General features: G+C 40.5%; 1 protein-coding gene across 1 annotated transcript in view; it reads right to left on the bottom strand.

Annotated features, from left to right (window-relative positions):
• Positions 1 to 20,852, bottom strand: part of gfra4a (GDNF family receptor alpha 4a) — a 165,583-nt gene that overhangs the window by 26,066 nt on the left and 118,665 nt on the right. Inside the window, exons 2-3 of the mRNA XM_066679419.1 lie at positions 14,975 to 15,253; positions 13,857 to 13,937 (exon numbers count right to left, since the gene is read on the bottom strand). Of these exons, the coding sequence (XP_066535516.1) occupies positions 13,857 to 13,937; positions 14,975 to 15,253 (360 nt within the window). The remainder of the gene's footprint in view (positions 1 to 13,856; positions 13,938 to 14,974; positions 15,254 to 20,852) is intronic.

Here is a 20,852-nt window from a genome sequence, read left to right as displayed (position 1 = left end):
TGAGGTGATTTTACAATTCAGAGTTAAGAATAAATGAAGAAAACTTTATACTGTCTCCTAGTGGCTTGAATGTATTAGAGATTTAATACTAAATCTGTATTAAGTAAGGATGCCCCCATGTTGGGCACCTGCTCCATGGATCATAAACTGGTATATTCATGGACAATAAAGCAGTTTGATATATGTAAGTTGTACTTCACATAAAAAATATAACAAAAAATCATAAATATTGCTTGCTACTACTTGGTGATCAAAATGACTGATTTGCTTTTCTGAAGCCAACGTTCACTTTAGATTTTTATGTATGTGGCCTCTGGAGTAGTGAAATATTTATAGGGTTAAAAAGCTTGGGGTTGCAGAATGTTTATCACATCCACTAGGAATCATTTGCCAAAAAACCTGTAGCCTTTGGCACAGACCCTTGTGTATTTATGGGCAGCTTCTGGGGAGCTGTCCAGTGCTGAATGCTCCCAGCCTCCAAGAGGAGTGTTTTAATACACTGAGTCAGTAATTCCTGTGCTCATCTCCTCTGTAGCTTCACAGCATGCTATTTGACCACTCTGAGGTCATTAAACTATACCCTAAAATGTTACAGCATTCAGGTTCCTGCATTTAAGAAAACTGCTATTTACAACCAAATTTAAAAAAAAATTGTAAAAAATGTAAAAAATGCAAAATGTAAATAAAAACAAATTGCAGTGATGTGCAAATCATTTGAACTGTAAATTTAGGAGGTTTATACAGAAATGTTTTTTGAAAAACTTTTACCCATTATTAATTTGATGCTAGAAACACATTCCAAATGTCAGGATCACGGGGCGGACTGACGGAGGCGGACGCACTTGCTAGAACACAGGTAGTTTAATATAACAAAACAAAGAAACAAAACAAACGGACTCGAGGGCAAACACGAAGTGAGGAAACAACAAGACTATGAATTTAAACAAAACGACATGATTGGGAATGGAAACGGCACGACTTGGAATAGGAAGGAAATAACACAACCTGACCAGGAAACAAACCATACAAAACAAAGAAACAACACGACATGACTTGGAAAGACAACGAAACGACTTGACTGGGTAACAAACAATACGAACGAACGACAACAGGAAGTGAGGGAAGGGGACTTAAATACACGAACAGACGAGACACACCTGAAACAGATAACGAGGGTGACAAACAAGGAGGCGGAACAAAGGCGGAGACAAAAAACAACAACAAACATAGACATGACGAGGGCGTGACACCAAATGTTTACCGCGTAAAGCCCCTCGTTTTAAGAACACTCTGAGTGTTTGGGAACTGAGGAGACCAGTTGCTGTAGTTTTGAAAGTGAACTGTTTTCTGATTGTTGATTATTATAAGATTCCATCTCCTCAAAAGCTTGTTGTAGTGTCATTACAGTGTTTTTGTTTCAGAATGCACCAATTGGTTTTAGTGAGTGACAAGTCTGAAATAGTTTAGCTCTCAGCCATGCTGTTGTAATCTACACAGTATGTGTATTGGCCTTGTTTTACAGAAATAAACAAATCCTTCCTTGAAAAAAACTTGTATATATTGTTCAACATTAATGTTGCAATAATGGCCCCCCACATCATCATGGATCCTGGCTTTTGAAATGTGTGCTTATAACATGTCGGATGGTCCCCATCCTCTTTAGCCGGAGGGTGCAGCATCCATTATTTCCAAAAAAGACTTGATTTGTCAGAGCACAGGGCACGTTTCCACTGTGTCTGATCTTTAATGAGCTCTAGCCCAGAGAAGGCAGCTGCGTTTCTGGACCATGTTTATATACGGATTCTTTTTTTGCATTTGTGAATTTAAACTTGTGTTTGTGGATGCAGTGATAAACCGTGCTTGCAGACCATGGTTTGGGGAAGTGTCTCTGAGCCCATGCAGTGATTATCACTTCAGAAACACACACAGAGATTTCTCTGTATTCTCTGAAAAGTTTAATGCTATGATAAACTCCCCGAGTACTTTACAATTTTAAGTTGAGAAACGTTATCCTTTATTGTTTCTGACCGAGCAGCGTTACAGGGCACTAAACCCCTCCCCACATTTACTTCTGAAAGCCTTTCTGAGGCACTTTTTAAATACAATCATGGCACTCACCTATTGCCAATTTACCACTTTCTTTTTCCGTAGCATTACACAATTTCACCAGTCTTTTGTTCCCAGTTTCAACTTTTCAACTTTTTTTAAGTTAAATATAGAGTTTAAATGATTTACACATCACTGCAATTTGTTTTATTCACATTTTGCACAATATCCCAACTTTTCTGAAAATGGTGTTGTATTTTATTACCCCTAGTGTCTTTGGAGAGTACAACAGAGTTTCATATGCATTTTATTTCTTGGGTCTAGACAGGAGAGATCCTGAGAGTTTAGCAGAGGTGCTTTGTATTCTGAATGCCCCTCACAAGCTCTGCTGTGGCAGGTCACAGCCTTTTTCAGACAGTCTTTTCTGTTCAATACATCCGGCTGTTTATGGATGCGCCCCATCGGAAGCTTCCTCACACTCAAGATATGGCCTAATGAGTGCATCGTAGTCATTGGATCCTGCAAGTAAAGCTCTAAGGTGAAGAACTATGCTTTTACAAGTAGTTCTACTCAACCTTTGTGTGCTGGTCGAAGAGGAAGCCAGAGTAGAGCAGCATGATCTCAAAGATTTCTTTTCACATTATGAAAACACTCATCATTCTGACACCTAGTGGCCAGTGATGTGGAACAGTTTCTGCATTAAACCTATTTTAACCATGACCACCCAATGTAGACCCACTCTATGGACCCATTTTATGAAGTGAAAAAGCAGTGTGATTGTTCATCTGTGCATCTCAGAAAAGTCTAATCTCATGGGGTGTTTCCAGTATGCAGTCGTTAGCACATATCAAGTGGTCCAAGGAAACAAATCCAGTGAATTGCCAACAGGACAAGAAGAAGAGGACAGCATTGGCACGAAGCCCCATGAACAGCAAACTGTGATGCACTGTGTGTTCTGAAAGTTTTCAGAGCCAGCATTAACTTTTTTAGTTTTAGGCGACACCGTGGTGCAGTAGGTAGGTGTCGCACTCACATAGCTCCAGGGACCAGGAGGCTGTGGGTTCAAGTCCCGCTCCGGGTGACTGTGAGGAGTTTAGTGTGTTCTCCCTGTGTCTGCGTGGGTTTCTTCCGGGTGACTGTCTTTGAGAAGTGTGGTGTGTTCTCCCTGTTTCTGCGTGGGTTTCCTCCAGGTGACTGTCTGTGAGGAGTGTGGTGTGTTCTCCCTGTTTCTGCGTGGGTTTCCTCCAGGTGACTGTCTGTGAGGAGTGTGGTGTGTTCTCCCTGTGTCTGTGTGGGTTTCCTCAGTGTGACTGTCTGTGAGGAGTGTGGTGTGTTCTCCCTGTGTCTGTGTGGGTTTCCTCCGGGTGACTGTCTGTGAGGAGTGTGGTGTGTTCTCCATGTGTCTGTGTGGGTTTCTTCCAGGTGACTGTCTGTGAGGAGTGTAGTGTGTTCTCCCTGTGTCTGTGTGGGTTTCCTCAGGGTGACTGTCTGTGAGGAGTGTGGTGTGTTCTCCCTGTGTCTTATTGGGTTTCCTCCGGGTGACTGTCTCTGAGGAGTGTGGTGTGTTCTCCCTGTGTCTGTGCAGGTTTCCTCTGGGTGACTGTCTGTGAGGAGTTTAGTGTGTTCTCTCAGTGTCTGCGTGGGTTTCCTCCTTGTGCTCCGGTTTCCTCCCATGGTCCAAAAACACACATTTGTAGGTGTACTGGACACCCAAAAGTGTCCATAGGTGTGAGTGAATTTGTCGCCCTGTGAAGGACTGGCATGCCCTCCAGCGTGTGTTCCTGCCTTGTGTCTAATGATTCCAGGTAGGCTCCGGACCCATTGTGACCCTGAACTGGATAAGCACTTACAGATAATGAATGAATCAATATTTTAGGGTTTTTTTTTTTTTGTGGTATTAAACCAGACAGGCTCAACTTAGCCCCCTGTGAATCTGTGAGACATGGACACTTGTTTACAGGCTTTCCTCTCATGAACCACATTTGGTAGGTACCACTGCATGCTGGGAAAACCCCACAGGACCAGGTGGTTTGGAAATGTTCCGACCAAAACATTATCATGAGTGCCATGTAGCCCTTGGCAAAGTGGCCCAGATGCTTACAGTCTCCCACCCTTTTACAGGTGCCACTGTAATGAAATGATGAAATAATGAAACAATGAATGTTATTCACTTTGCTTCTCAGTGTTTTATATATATATATACACATCTCACACCTCACTCTAATGAAGGTATGAGCTGGTTAGCTGTGAGGGGCTGGGAGTCCTCTATGGCCTGTGTGTGTGTGCTGCTAATGAATAGAACATGAGTGAGAATGAAAGTTGAATGAGTCTTGCTCTCTGTATCACGGAGAGAGTCCCAGCTGAGACCGCTGCTGCTGCTTCATTTTTCATATCAGCCTAATGTGCAGCTCTGAGACAGCTGCCAGCATTACACTGCAATAGAGCTCTGCTTATCACCTCTCTCTCTCTCTCTCTCTCTCTCTCTCTCTCTCTCTCTCTCTCTCTCTCTCTCACACACACACACACACACACACACACACACAAACACAGACATTGTCTTTCTCTATTCTATCCCCTCATTCTCCTTGTCTGTCCCACTCTCTTCTCTCTTGTTCTCATTCTTTCTCTCCTTTCTCTGTCTTTCACATTTTCTTTCTGTATTCCCTCCCTCTTCACACATTCACTCCTTCTCCCTCTCTGTTTTTATTAATATAAATGTGCTTTATTGGCATGATAACTCTGTAGTCAGACATCTTGGCACACTCTTTGTTCTTTCAGGTCCTAAGCCTGAGTCTTTTCTTCAAGCAAAGTTGCTGCATAAATCTCAATGTCGTGTTCAGTGCTGTTTTGTAAAATATAATTTCAGGACATGGATAAATAAAAAATTGTATACTTTTTACAAGCAACTTAAAACAAAATAATAAAAAAAAGTAAAAAAAAATGCACCAACAAAGATGGCACCAACCTTCTGGGTTTGATATTATCAGTAATAATATCCTATGTTTTTGACCACAGGACCACATCCAGCTAGACAGCTTTGTTTAACAGACTATTATTAATTAGTTATAATTAGCATATTCGGTATTAGTGTTTTCTGGATGTGTCCTTCTTCTTTTTATTTTACACTTTAAATGGGAGATATTGAGTAGCATTTTATAGAACCTAGGTCTGCTTGTGCTCTTTTGAAATAACCAGAAAAGTCTCAACAGCGTTCAAAGTCATTTTCCCTGTAGGAAATGAATGAACTAGAATTTAATTGAATGTTGAGAAATTTCAGATTTAATGACAGACGTCAAAATGGAAACATCTCACACAGACACCCATACAAACTACACACAGTCTGTAGAGACCCAACACACACACACACACACACACACACACACACACACTTACATCATGACAGTTAAAGTTATACAACAAATTTCTGACCTGTGTTCTCCCTGTGTGTGTAGGTTTCCTCCAACAGTCCAAAAACACATGTTGCTGTGTGTAATTATATTATATGTTACTGGGTGAGTGTATAATGCTTGTGATGGATTGGTGCCCCCTCCAGGGTGTGTCCCTGCCTTGTGCCTAATAATTTTGGGTATAGGCTCTGGACCACTGTGACCCTAATGAAGCAGTTATAGAAATGAATGAATGAATAGTGGGCTGCACGGTGGCGCAGCAGGTAGTGTCACAGTCACATAGCTCCAGGGACCTAGAGGTTGTGGGTTCTACTCCCACTCCAGGTGACTGTCTGTGTGGAGTTTGGACTGTTCTCCCCATGTCTGCGTGTGTTTCCTCCGGGTGCTCCAGTTTCCTCCCATGGTCCAAAAACACACGTGCCTTGTGCCCAGTGATTCTGGGTAGGTTCTGGACACACCGCGACCCTAAACTGGCTTTGATTGGACATTATATGTGTGCTGATGTGGAGTATAACTGCACAGAAACTTTTAACTCTATATCTATCACTCCGCTTTACAGATGTGTTCTTTCAGCCACTTAACACACTCAAAGTCATTCTCAACATCAAACCAGCTGGGATTTGATACAAATCACAGTCCTCCTGATATTATGCAGCCTTTCCTCTTTTCTGATACTGAATAATTATGTTCTGATTTTGTAGGCACCCAAAGCAATTCACATATTCTGGGACATTATACATCCATCTAAATCACCACCAGTTAACAGCATTTAACTGGCAACAGCAGTCCACCTGAGCCACTAAACTCTGCCCACAGGAGCCATTAGGCAGAGAGGAAACTAGAGGGAATGTTTTGAGACAGTATTTGGAGATGGGGATACAAGGCCAAATGTGGACACAGCAGCACATTTAGCAGGACATCTGGGTAAATCCAATGCCACATGATCTTCAATGATCTCAGAGTGAGGACCTGTTTTTATTTTTCATCCAAGGTACAGTGCAGTTTTTCAGTACAGTGTCCCTGTCGCTGAACACTGGGATCCACCAGCACCACTTCCAGCAGCCACACATGCTTTCCTAGGTCTCCCATTCAAGTAATGGACAGGTCCAAACTTGATTAGCTCCGTAGGATTTTGCATGTTCTGATGTTTGGTAGTTATGGCTTCTGGCGAAGAACTTGGCAGAGAAAAAAATTCTAAACAACATTTTCAGCATTGACAAACAGTTTATCTATGTTGTTACTTAATTTTTCCATCAATTCGTTGTCACCTTTTTTCCCCTTTTGACTAGAATATCCCCAGTCACACAGGACCACTAACTTGTGAAGGTGGGAGCACATGGTTCATCTGACAAACATGTGAAGCCAGCCAAAGCTTTGTTTAGGTGTTCAAATCTGAACCTGTGATCCAGACCTGGATTTTACAATGGCTAGACGGAATTACTATAACTAATCAAGTCAAGTGCATCAGAAATTGCAGTTATGGGGTCTGTCCCAAAACCTAGTGAGCTGACTAGGTAGGCACTAACTACGTAGACAGCTGTTTAAGCAGATAGCGTTCTAACGGTCGTCTGTCCTCATGAGGCAGATTACTGTGGCTCTAGTTAGAGAGCGATTGCGTCACGGCTTTTTCCCGCCCTCCGCACGCAACCGGTGTTTACTTACCTCGGCTCGCCTCGGCTTTTCAGCGCGGTGGATTCTTATCTTCCTGTTTTTACCTCGGTTTAAATTATTTTTGCTCGGGGAGAAGAGCGAAAAAGATGGGAGTTGTTCTGGTGTTGCATCCTGGGATTGCCTTCGGGGCTGAGGAAGGGTTTGATGCCAAGTTCGGCCAAATTAAGATATCTAAGAATTGGGACAGCCTATGTGTCGCACACTGTGATGTAAAATGCTCTCTAGTTAGACAGTTCATTAGGTTTTGGGATAGACCCAAAGTGTCAAACCTGCCAGCCATTTTAAAACCCTGGCCTGGAACCTAGACCGGATTTGAAGTCCTCCGGTTTAGGAGAAGACTGCTAATACTGTGCCAGGAACTGTGATCTCAACTGACAGATGGCCACACTGGCTAGCAATGAATTTTTGATAAAATAAGGGAGACGGCCATCCTACCCACCCACAGAGTGAGGCCAGTGTAGGACTTCTGTAGGACTCAGACGCAGGTATTGAACAGGGGATCTTGTAATGACAGGGCCAACGCTTTGCCCACTCCCCACCCAGGAGCCCTCCTTCCCCTTTATGGAATATGTGACATTATAGACGGATGGAGATTTTTCCCCCCTAATATAGATTATTTGTAATGTGTTTATAATAATCTCCCTCCTCCTTCTCACTGCTACTCTCAGATCTTTTCATTCTATTTGTCCATCTCTCATTCTCTTGCTTCACACTTTCTCTTTTTCTTTCTTTTATTATTCTCTCAAACAATCATTCTTTTGCTTTTCTCTCACACTTTTTCAGTCTCTTTTTTACTCTATTCTCTCATTCTCTCGGTCCTTTTCTCTTTCAATGTCTCACTCATTCTCTTTCAGCTTGTTCTAAAACCAGTTCTTCTAGGACTACATTCCTTCTTCTATTTTGTCTTCTTCTTTTTGTGTTTCTTCTTCTTTAGCCAGACGCTTCATTCTATCTATCATGTTCTGTTCCTCTGTGTGTGTGTGTGTGTGTGTGTGTGTGTGTGTGTTGTGTAGAGAGGGGAGTGTAATCAGAGAGCGCTTTGGCAGCATTTTCTTCTCATCCATCATTACTGCAGTGTTTCCCGCGTGGGCAACTGATCAATATACTGCTGATATTCCTCACACTGCTGCTCATTACTCTTTAAAGCCACACATTTTGTCTGTGGAGCTGACAAGCTGCATGACGGCAGCACACAAACTATTGTTTGGATACAGCTAACGGGCCCCATTATTGCAGCCTAAACTGACCACACACACATAGTCATAGACATACACACACACACACACACACACACACTAAATGTAATGTAACCATCCATTGTAGAATGTATTTTTTATGTATTTTTATTTTTTAATGAATAATTGGCCACAAATTCTATTCAAACCCAACAGAAAATGTCATTTTGCAAAAGACAAATAAGCCTGGCATTTGTGTAACGGTAAAACAGGCAAAACTTCCTGTTGACAGGTCAGTGTGACATAAATGTGAGAGGAAATTCAGCAAACTAGTCAAAGTTGTCAGTGCTGTAATATTTCATTCTTTCCATGCTCTTCTAAACCATACTCTTCCAGCCTCTGTGCTGTCCAGCGCCTTGGGCCCTGTCCACAATATCTGAACAAGTATCTCCATAAAAACATCTTTTACATGAATGCAAAATTTAATTTAAATCTGTGAGTTGCCAAAAGGATGTTACAGACCCATCTCCAAGTTTAAAAAACATCAACACATTCAAATATTGTTTTATATCAGAAACAATAAACGTGACAGGTTAAATATTTCTTCATATTTAAGGAGCATAATGTAAGTGAATACTGTAATTTGTGTTCTATAGTTATAGGACTTAGATCGATTAAATATAAAAAAAACTAATTAATTATGTTTTATTACGTTGACCCTTAAAGGTGATGTTCACGATTTTAGTAAAAAAACACTTTCACCATTTGAAAGTGTGTGTGTGTGTGTCTCCGATCTGTTGGTGTCCTCTAAACGGGTTTAGCTCTAATATGTTTATGAAGCTGAGGTGTCAGTAAATGAGTGTAAAAACACACTGTCTCAGTCTGGTATGCTCAGTCTCTGCTCATTGCAAATCAAAGGGATCTGCTCTTTCTAAGCAACAATGAGAAATCCAAACATTGAAAAGCATGAACCAAGATGAGGATATTGCTCTATTCCTGCTCCATAGGTGAGCGATATTAACTTATTTTTGCTGTTTCCAATTGCTTAAGGTGGAGTGTCTCAAACTTTAGAAGACGGCTAACTGCATTAGCAAAAGTGCTAAAAAAGACTACAGTTACAAATGAGTATCTGTGGCATTTCAAACAGTGAATAAAATGTTACAGACAAGTTAAAATTCAGCCATGGACGAACAGTTGTTTTTTTTCCTCAAACATACTGTTCCCCCTTAAATGACGAGGAGCTTCTGAACATAAACAAACCAGAGAGAGCATTTCCCACAATTGGTCCTCTTTAAGGCTGAAGGTTTTAATTAAGCAATAGAACACGAAAGAGCGTGTGTTATCATGAAATAACAGCATGGCTGTGATGCGGCGGAAGCATCAGCCGAAAGCGAGTGGTATAGTCCGTGCTGTTATTTCATGATAACACACTTCCTCTTGTGTTCTATTGCTTTTATACAACAGTTCGGGTAATACATCGTGAAATATATAAACGGAGCTGTGAAAGTGGTGTCAAAAAGGTTTACGAATACTAAATCCTTCCACCAAAATATAGTTCCTCAACAAGTAGTAGCTTGTTGTTACGTTACAGTAATGAACTCTACTGCACTGCACTCATTGCCCAGGCTGGATCAGCCTCATCTCACCACTACAGTATCACTAACCTGTCGAATAAACTACATGATTTTTATCGGTATTAGTATTCTTGAAGTAAAATTAAGACCGTTTTTATTGGTGTGAACTATGAACTGAAGCTAATTTAGCGATGAAAAATGTGATAACGACAGCTGAGCCTCAGTGTAAAGAGTTTTTAGCAACGGTGTTCAGCGGACTGATACAGTGGCTGTGAAAACCCGTGCTGTTATCGCGAAATAAAGCACGTTTTAGAATGCTTCTCAACCAATCAGAGTGTGCAGCTGGATCTAACTGTTGTATAATAATGGATATTTAAATGTAAAATTAAGTATCAATGTAAGATCAGCGCAAAGGAATTATAGTGTGTGTGAGAGAGAGACAAAGTGTGTGTGAGAAAGAGAGAAGAACAAAGCTAAGATAAAGTGTTATATCTAATATATATTTCAGATTTAATACGTATTGCCAAATTTGGTAAATTATTCATTAGCGTTACAAAAATATTAACACATTAAATTCTGAGTTAATGTGTTACTTTTGACAGCACTAATTAAACCTGCATTTGAAAATGTTATATCTCATTCTTATTGTTGAGGTTTTTATGACCACCACTGACTCCCTATGACAATGTGCTTCTCTTCAGTTTTTGGCCCGAGGACCACCCGAGGGAGCTTCGGAGGACCTGGTGGAGAAACCTTGGTTTGGAAAACAGTACTGACTTACTGTGAGCTATAAAATAAACAGTTCTTCACTCTGTTGGAGAATGTTGCATGGCAGCCATTTTAGAGAACAGGTGAATACAGAGTTCTTTTGTGTTCAGGCATAATCCAGGCTTAAGTGTGAAAAATCTAAACTTGAATTCACACTCTCTCACACCAACATTCAGCGGCATGGTAAAATTTTATTATTTTTAATTGTCATAGTTTGTTGTTCTAATCACATCAGCAAATCTATACCGCCTTAGACCCAAGCACTGCATGAATAAGTTCATATACGTTTTAGAACAGTTTTAAAAATATTTAAATTTAGGTGACGATTGTCTTCTAGTGTTTCTTAGTGATAACAGCCTTAAAGTTCTGGGCTACACTAAAGAAACAAATCTGGACACACCATGAAACAACACCACTATATGAGTACCATCAAATGTGACTTCAAACATACTTTGGTTGATCAGCTACAACTGGGATAAGCAGAGAAATTGTAGATTATTTGCTGAATCATTCTCTGCTGTTGTAAATAAGGATTACATTTTTTATTTATTTATTTTTTAATGAAAGAACATCCATCCAGCCTAAAAAACCATTTAGGAACATTTATTTTATGCAAGTGTGTGACTTTGTGTGTTCTGTTTGTGTGAGTGTCTGTGTTTGTGCCGTTTGTTGTTTAATTTGAGCAAATTGAGTCTGCTCGTTAAACGCTTACCGTGTTTGAAAATGGCCATCATTAAAACTCATGCCTGAGTAGCGCACAGTTAAATCAGCACCATTACAGAGAGAAAATGATTGTGTCCCCCAGTCCTATCCATTTTCTCAGCACGGTCACGCCCACTATGTTTTAATTGTGTTTGGCATGTGTTTATGCTTGTACACAAAGAACACATGTGTGTTTATATACCGTGGTCAGCCTTAACATTAAAGCCACTTATCCATTTTAGCATCTGAACTTTGTACCACCACAAAGCAGATATTTTTTGTGTAATATATTATTCTCAGTGCTGCAGTGACCCTGATGTGATGGTGGTGTGTCAGTATTTTTCACACTTGTATGAGTGGATCACCTCAGTGTCACTGCTTGACTGAGAATAGTCCACTAACCAAAAATATCCAGCCAAAAGCATCTTGTGACCATGGGAGTAGATGATGAATAACACAAATGGCAGCAACCGATGAGCTACTTTCTCTGACTTTACATTTAAGGTAGACCAACAAAGTATTGCTTAAAATTCCAGCAGCACTGCTGTGTCTGATTCACTTGCACAAAACAGACAGAGACCACTATCATGTGAGTGTAACAGCAGTGCTGAGAATGACCCAACCCCAAATAATACCTGCTTTGTTGGGGTCCAGATCATTGAAGAACAGAGTGGTAATCAGCTAACAAAGTATGCAGAGCTACTAATGGAATAAGGTCTGTCATTGCTGAACTACAATGTGCACACATATGGTAAGCAGATATAATAAAATGATTTAGTCATATGTGGAAACAATGTGGCCTTAATTTTATGGCTGATTGGTTTATGTGTTTGTTCACACTTCTTATGTGTGTGTGCCAGTGTGAGTGAATGAGAGAGAGTTGATATCTCATTATGTTCTGCCCTCCGGGTTCACATAATTCAGCTCCTGCCTCAAGCACCCCACAAACCTGAACTGACAATCTGACAGCTTTATTTGTGTTCCAGTGCCTTGCAATAACGTGTTTTCTATTTAAACTTTGTTTGGAGCCTCTGTCAGCACAATCAGCAGAGAGATGGAGCGATTAGGGAGAATGATAACTACAGCTCAACATGTCTCGCACAGCTCTCATCTTCGGCTCTTTCATCTCTGACCATAGCTGTGTCCAGAAACCTTTGCAACTGCTTATGTCCTCCCACTCCAAGCCCGGATGACTGGGAGGAATTGAGCAGAACAAATGAATAGGTGGAACAGATAGACCAAGCAGTAATGAGAATAACAGGACAGCTGATCTCAAATCAAATCAGTCAAGTTCTCAAAACAGAATCTCAGCATTTGTAGACCATGCCCAAAACACACTATATGGAAAAAAGTATTGGGACACATTTACATTGCATCTATAGGAGCTTTTACAGCTTTTTCCTCCCCAACAAACTCACCTAAATATGCTTTTATGGACCATGCTTTGCTTCTCCACTGGGGAACAGTGGTGGTGCTGCTCAGACATAGAAACACCAGCCACGAAACCCCCAGCACAATTTTGCGTTAATGTTAAAGCCAGTGGAAATTTGAAACTCATTGGCAACTTTTACACACTGCGCCTCTCTGTAGAATTACATGGTCTGCCACTTCATGCCTGAGCTGCTGTGGTTCCTAAACACTTACAATATATTCCAATAATATATTCCAATAATAACACTCATTATTGTGGAATATCTGGGGAGGAAGGAATTTCGCAAACTTATTTGTTATGGTGGCATCTTATTATAGTACCACAAATTTACTGAACTCTTTAGAATGTTCAGTATTTTTAGAAATTTTTGTAAAGGCTGAGTGCTTGGTTTTATACACCTGTGAAAATGGGACTGAATTAAACACCTGAATTCCATGATAATGTGGTCCCATACACAACCTATTTCCTACATCTTTGGAATAGGTTGGAGTGGTGTATGTGGTCCAAACCATGACATCACTTGTGCTCTTGTGAAATCCATAAAACATAGAAGGGAAAAAAAATCCTAATTTTAAAGTTAGGTGTCAAGGGGTTAATCATGTATGACTACAGTTTTTGCATTGCTTCTAATAAAGATTCTAACATCTACTGTGTTCTAAGCCATTTGTTTTGCAGATAATCTTTGCAGATTTGCGAACACTTTTATAGATGATAGCAAACTAATTGATCTTCACCCAGGAAGCTTAATGAAATCTGTGCTCAACAGCATATGGAAACATGCAGTGTATCAAGAAACTAATTAGAGAAACATGAATATGACTACAACACAATTAACCCCTAATCCACACAACATGCATATTAGATTGCAGCCTTTCATGTTCAAATGTTTTCGGAGTAGGTAGTTGTACACAGTATCATCTGTTGGGGATGTACAGTGATTAACTGGAGTATGTGGGTGAATATGTTTTTGTTTGTTTGTGTGTGTGAGAGAGAGAGCGAGAGAGAGAGAGAGAGAGAGAGAGAGAGAGAGAGAGAGAGAGAGAGAGAGAGATAATGAGAGAATATGCAGTAAATTACATACCTGCAGCAATAGAAGCCAGACGGACATAATCAGACCCACGTTCCACAGGCTCATATGGGTAACTCTCCACAAGGCTCAGTCCTAAACACACACACACACACACACACACAGACAGACAAATACTATTACTGAGAGAAATCACAGTTACACACATATGGATACAAGAACACATCCTGTTGAATTATTTAGTGAAGTGGCTCTGGGGACAACACAGTTTGCTTTATGTGTGTTTATAATTGCTTGACTTTGTCAGTGTCTGGTTGGAGAAGATGTTTGTGTGTGTGTGTGTTTACCCTGTAGATACTGAATCAAATTTGTGTGTGTGTGTTGTCTAAGATGTTTGAGGCTCTGTACAATGGTGATGTCATTGTGTGTTTGTCACCATAATATTAAATCATTATATTTTAAAGTTAAGACATTTTCTATGCTTAGTGTAAAGGTTAGGGTCAAGGTTATGGTGTTAACAAAAAGAATGTATGTCTATGCAATGCCCAGTGAAAACATTGACACAAGACTGTGTGTAAAATAGTACTGTGTAATGGTTCAGTAAATGCAGAGGCAGTTCATTGTGTGTATGTGGGTCTTTAGCATCTAGGACAGACTGTTTGAAGCTCCAGTATAAGTAAAGTCAGCTCTTTCTCTCTGTTTGTGTGTGTGTGTGTGTGTTTACCATGAAAGATGCAGAGATGCAGAGACAGCTTTGCGTGTTTCTCTGTGCCTGTGTGTGTATTTGTATGTGTGTGTGTCTGTGTGTTTGTGTGTCTGTGCTGCATGCCTGCGTGTGTATGTGTGTCATATGTTTACCATATAAGACAGACTGTTGGAGGCTCCATAGAACATAGACTGTTCAGTGTGTTTGCGCATGTGTTTAACAAAAGACATCGTTTGAGTTTCTAGTAAATGCTGAGAGAGTTCTCTGTGTGTGTTTGTGTGCATTTATATAAAACAGAATATTTAAGGCTTCGGTTGATGCTGAGACAGCTGCCTCTCTCTCTCTCTCTCTCTCTGTGTGTGTGTGTGTGTGCACCATATAAACAGACTGTGTGAGGATTCAGTAGATGCAGAGATAGCTGTGTGTGTGTGTGTGTGTGTGTGTGTGTGTGTGTGTGTGTGTTTACCATGTAAGACAGACTGTTTGAGGCTCCAGTAGATGCTGAGGCAGTTCTTCTCCTTCTTCATGCCTCGTTTACACTGGCAGCGGTGCAGGGGGCTTGAGAGCAGAGCGTTGACAGCATTCTCACAGTGGTTGCGGGCCCCAGGGCCCAGCTTCACACTGCCTCCACCTGCCACACACTGCCTCAAGGTCCGCAGCCTCGGACTGCATGCTTCATCACTGGAGCATGAGTCCCCTGCGGTCAGACAGTCCCACCGGCCCCCCAGCACCAGACGCGGGACCCCTGCACACACACACAGCAAAGAGATGGCTTTATCAGGTCCCCACTCTCCACTGTTACACGCGCTATTTCTACTTTAACACCATGAATGACATGCTAATTACCATGTTATTTATCTTAAAGCAGAGGTTCAGAATAAGCAAAAGCAAATTTATGAACAAAAGTTCAGGACATACAGTGTGGGATCCAGACTGTACAATCTCCACAGAAAAGCATGACAAGCAGAATTGAACACTCTGAAGCACATGAGCCTAAGATCATGCCCAATGCCAAGTGTCAGCCGGAGGGGTCTAAAGCCCCACAGCATTGCTCTGTGAGGCAGATAAACTTTGTTATCTAGAGATGGGGCACCATTCAATACCTCTGAGATGAGCTGGAGTGGTCATGAAGTGTTTTGAAAGATTTCTCCTACAGCACCTATAATCCATGACCAATGACCCACCGGACCCTCTGTAGTTTGCCGAATGAACCAACAGATCATCTGTAGATGATGCCATTGACTTGGCTCTGCACTACATCCTGCAACACATGGATGGCACCAGCACTTATACCTGTGTGTGGTTTGTAGGCTTTAGCTCTGCTATCTATACCACCATCAACAACACCAGCAACTCAGTGTCTACTACCTGATCCACAATGTCTTGTCTAACAGGAAATGGTACTTTTTCACCAAATGAGAAACCGGTACAGTTCCCATTTCAAACCTGATCTGGAACCATTTGGCATATTTCCTCTGACATAAATTGGTTTGTGAGCCAGAAAAGCTCAGGGTGAATCATATAAGACATCCAAAGGCAGCTGAAGAAACTCCAGAAAGAGTTCAGAGCCTTAAATAAAGCGTTATAGCACATTGGAGCTGGACATGGTAATTTACAGCATATTCATTCATTCATTCATTCATTCATTCATTCATTCATTCATTGTCTGTAACCGCTTATCAATTCCAGGGTTGGTGTGGATCCAGAGCCTACCAGGAACTGGGTGCAAGACAAGAACACACCCTCGAGGGTGTGTAGCATATCCCACTCTGATCGGAACCCGCTGTAAACAAACAAAATACTCTGTCACTCTGTCAGTTACTCTGGAGCTGGCGATGTATTCAGCCACAGTGATGCTGGAACCGAGTAAGATCAACCCCACAACACACCTCCGCTAATGACGTGTCCTTGGTTCCCACCTAAACTAGTGGAAACCTGGGCTGATTTGCTGGAGAGACCCAAGGTTCCAAGAATCAGAACCAATTAAAAAATGAGAGTTCTTCTGGTGGATGAGTGGGTGACTTGTAGTGGTGTGTGTGTGTTCTCCTCTGCTGTACTCACTGTACTCCAATGACTGCACTTCCCTCAGTCCCTTTGGCAGATGACACAACCGGGTTTGGCTCCACACACCAAGTCTAAGCTGTAGCAGTGCAGAAAAAAGTATCAGCTCTCCTTTCTCAAAGATCTTTACTCATTGAGGATGAGGAAGAGAATGGGGAAGACCAAAGCTGACCCCTCACACCCCTGGTAACTTTCTGTTCCTAATGTTCTTGCCTCAGCAGGGAACTCTGAAGTCTCAGACTGAACGTCATCTCCACAGCTTCTTGCCCCTGGCCATCAGCCTTTTAAACAAGGGCTCTTCTCACATCCAGCTGCTTTAAACTTGTTACCTGTACTCCTGTATATGCATTTTATACACACACACACACACACACACACACACGCACACACACACACACACACATACTTTTTAATTTTCTATGTTTATTTTGTACTTCTTTTTATATAATTATATGTAATTATATGTTCTGCACCAAGAAATTTCTTGTACATTGGTGAATAAAATATTTTGATTCTGATTGGTGATCCAGAACTAATCCTCCAACATCAGTACCTGACATTACAAAACCTCACTGCAATGTTCCGACATTGGAAATAAAGAGTAGATGCTAGCACTGCAGGAAAGTGGGACAAACCACCACATAGCCTTGATTTTAGAAGATAACAAGATTCAACTACACCGATTCACACTGGATTAAACTCATACTGAGAATCTCACTGGAATCTTACTGATAATATTACAAAACCTCTCCAAATAAAACTAATCCTGATTGAATTGGGCTTTGGTTTTGAAGATGGTACTAAATACATCATAATTCTGACTGAATAATGAGCTCAGGACTCATAAGATGAACTCCTAGGTTTATTCTTTTTATTACAATATATAAATTACTAACTACTATGAATTATCCAGTAACTTTAGAAATGAATATGTGAAGTCTGTAGTTATGGGAGTGACCCTGTGTAGTTTACGGGGTTAAAGACAAGGTGCTTTGTCCCAGTCCCAGTGTTTACTCTGCACTTACACGCATTTGATTCCATCTGAACTCCACAGACACTGAAAAATGCAGTTCTTTGTTTCTATCCTTGAGCGAGTGTTTTTGCTTTTGCCAAGTGCCTGTACCTGCCAGGTGTGACATATCCACACAGGGAATAAACATTGAGCACATTAAACAGGTACGACTACACATTTTAGTGAGCCTTAAAAATGCACCGCTGTAAAACAGCACAGATGTTTAGAGGCCCGTTGCTGTGAATGATGGTTCCTGCCCATGCTTGTGAAGAATCATAATTCTTTAAAACCGAAAACATCCCCCATCTTCCATGGAAGGAGTGTCAGATAAGTCAGCTATTTACCATGTTTGCCATGCTCTTGGTTTATGGGTGCGTGCTCAAGGACCAAAGCCACAAGGGGTCCCCTGTGAGCAATTATTACAAAACCCAAACAGCTGTCTTCAGTCATGGTGGGTAAGTTATTAAGGAGATGATCTAATTTAATATTGTCTTTGTTTAAGGCTCAGCTGGAATCTTGATGTTTTCCACATCAATTCTGAACAACATCTACATGGCAGTATCCATTCAGCTTAGGATTAGCTTCTCTTGTTAAGCTTTTATGTTTGCTGCTGGTGCTACTCATTATTGTTGTTACATCTCAATTTTTTTGGTGTTTATTAGGTATTAGCTTTAAAATGAAGTGTGCTCAAGCTGACAGCTCTCCATTAGCACACTTTGTATTGTGTTTACTGCAGGTATTACACTGGTTGAGTAAGTATTGTTTAAATCAGTTGTGAATGAGGCGGATGTAAATGCAGTAAAACCAAAATTTATTAAAGAGAACAAAAGTAAAATCAAAGCAAAAAAAAATAAAAAATAAAAAATAAAAACACAGAAAACAAATGACAAACCTAACAGACTTAGGATTCATTCCCTTAATACAGTTGTCCTGACAAGTTGAGATGCCTGTCCATGTGTGTTAGTGACTCCGTACATGCACACATCCATTTTGTATGTTTTCTTGTGTTTTTACGATAAATCTGTTTTCCTCTGATGTATTAACTTTCTGTTGCTTGAGCGTTCCACAATTTTCATTATATGTTTTTTTTATTTACATTTGCTTTATTTTATTAATTTTTATTATACTTTTTCTATGACAGTTCTTATCCCACTTGATTTAAGTCATCTGCTTTTGTTTCGTGGCCACATTGACATACTTAAAACTGAATTAAAGCAAGTAAAAATGATGCATGTATGAATTTTATTTTGCAAACAAATACACTCATCAGGGTTGTTTTTTTTTGACCTGGAGGTAGATTTACCATCTGAAAAAGCAGAAAGACATGGTAAAATTGACAAGACGTCGAAAAAGCACCAGAAATTCCTCCACTGCACGAACCAAATAAGATACGCTACAGAGAGAAGACGTTAGGAGGGTTGTCCTGAGCTCATTGTTTGTTTATAACACACCACATGGCATGATTGTCATTACATCTTATGACTTCACGTCCTGTGTTTGGTTCGCTTAAATGACATTGGTTCGTATTGAATTCATACTTGAAACCGCACCAGAATTTGTTTAGAAATGTAATGAAACACACCTGCTCAGGTCATCTGTGTCTGATTGTTTAGTTCACACTTACTTACCGAGCCATCGCATCCGGGTTTGTTTAATCAAAATAAAACTAGCATGTCTGAACACACCCTAAAAGGAAACAGCAGAACTAAGCTACGATCTAAACAGAACCGAGACAAACAAATAAGAACAAACCAAAGAAGAAACAAATTTTACAGATTACATGAGTGGGATAACTTAGCTAGAAGATCACCAAAATAATTTAAAGTCCATATATATTGGAGAGAAATAATGAAACTTTTTCTTTTCACTTGCCGTCTTGAATATACAGTTTGGTTAGAAATTTTAAAAATAAATAAATTTAACGTAAAGCTCTGCCCATCACCGCATGTTCTGTGTCGTACTGCACAGGGCTCTTCAAGTGTGATCCTATAAAAAAAATTCCCCTAACCACATAAAAGGTTGCAGGTAGTGGTCCAACAATCCTTCAAGCCTCTATTGAAAGGAATGTGTAGTTGCTACCTGGAAGGAAAATGCTGCAGGCAGGAGCAGTTTGGCCTTCTAGCTGTTTATTCACATGCATAAGCATTAAAGTCAAACCCAATATGGACAGCCTTTCAGTCATTCTCTTCCCCCACTTTCCTCAACCCTCTCTGGCATTATACCTGCCAGCGCATCCCCGCCAGGTGTTTATCTTCGTGAGAGCAGAGGTAATGTGAGCCGAATTGAGTGAGGAGAGTCTTGTGACTGCAGTTTGGCCTTAGTGTATGTGGCTTAAGGCTTTGCTTTAGAGAGAAGCATGTCCAGTCTGCGGGGGCCACAGTTGTCCAGGACTTGGCTTAATAGAATAGTTAAAAGTTTGGTATCCTGTCACTTTTATGGATTTGTTCAGTTCCATTTGCAGCATGTGTTTGACACATTTTTAATGACACATTGCTCTGAGGAGTGAAGAATTGGGTGAGAACAGCAATTTCTGGGTTCAAACATGACATTGAAATTTTGATAAAAAAAAATTAGGATTATTCTTTACCATTTGCTGCTCTTCGGTCGGTTTGCATTCTCAAAACCTGTGTAGTGTGTTTATGAAAACAGAGTGTCTGTAAATTTATTTAAAAAATCAAAACAAGTGTCTCTGTCTGGTAATTTTGGATATCACTCTGGGCTCATGGCAGAGAAATTGTATCTGGAGGTTTTAGGTCAACAAAGAGATCTCCAAACATTGAAAAGTACAAACTGAGATAAGGATACTGCTCTATTCCTTCTACTCCTTAGTTAAGTAGTATTGATTATTTTTGCTGTAAATTGAACGGACCCTAAATTTGATATTAAATTGCATAAAAGTAAACACAGACCGGAAGTGCTACAAAACTAAACAACTTGAGTAAAAATGTAAGTAGTGAATATAAACTTACAGACAAGTCATACTTCAGACACTCCCCCAAATGTACCATTCCACTTCAAAAGATGCAGAGCTTCAGAACATAAACAAATTAGAGAAGAATGTTTCTGCACAAACAAAAGTAGACGTTACCTTTAAAGGACCGTGGGTTTTGTCCTAAACTTTATCTCAGGTAGTCACTGCAGGGTACTGTAAACTGTGAAGTGCATTATTCTATTTGCGATAATCCTGTCCCCTCACTGCCCAGTTCAGTAATTCCCAGTGTCATATCCAATTCCAGTTTGACATTGTTCATTATTCCAAGCAAGTGATGCA

The sequence above is a fragment of the Hoplias malabaricus genome, chromosome 8, assembly GCF_029633855.1.
Source record: "Hoplias malabaricus isolate fHopMal1 chromosome 8, fHopMal1.hap1, whole genome shotgun sequence".
Lineage (NCBI taxonomy): Eukaryota > Metazoa > Chordata > Actinopteri > Characiformes > Erythrinidae > Hoplias > Hoplias malabaricus.
This window is presented reverse-complemented; position numbering and strand designations above follow the sequence as displayed.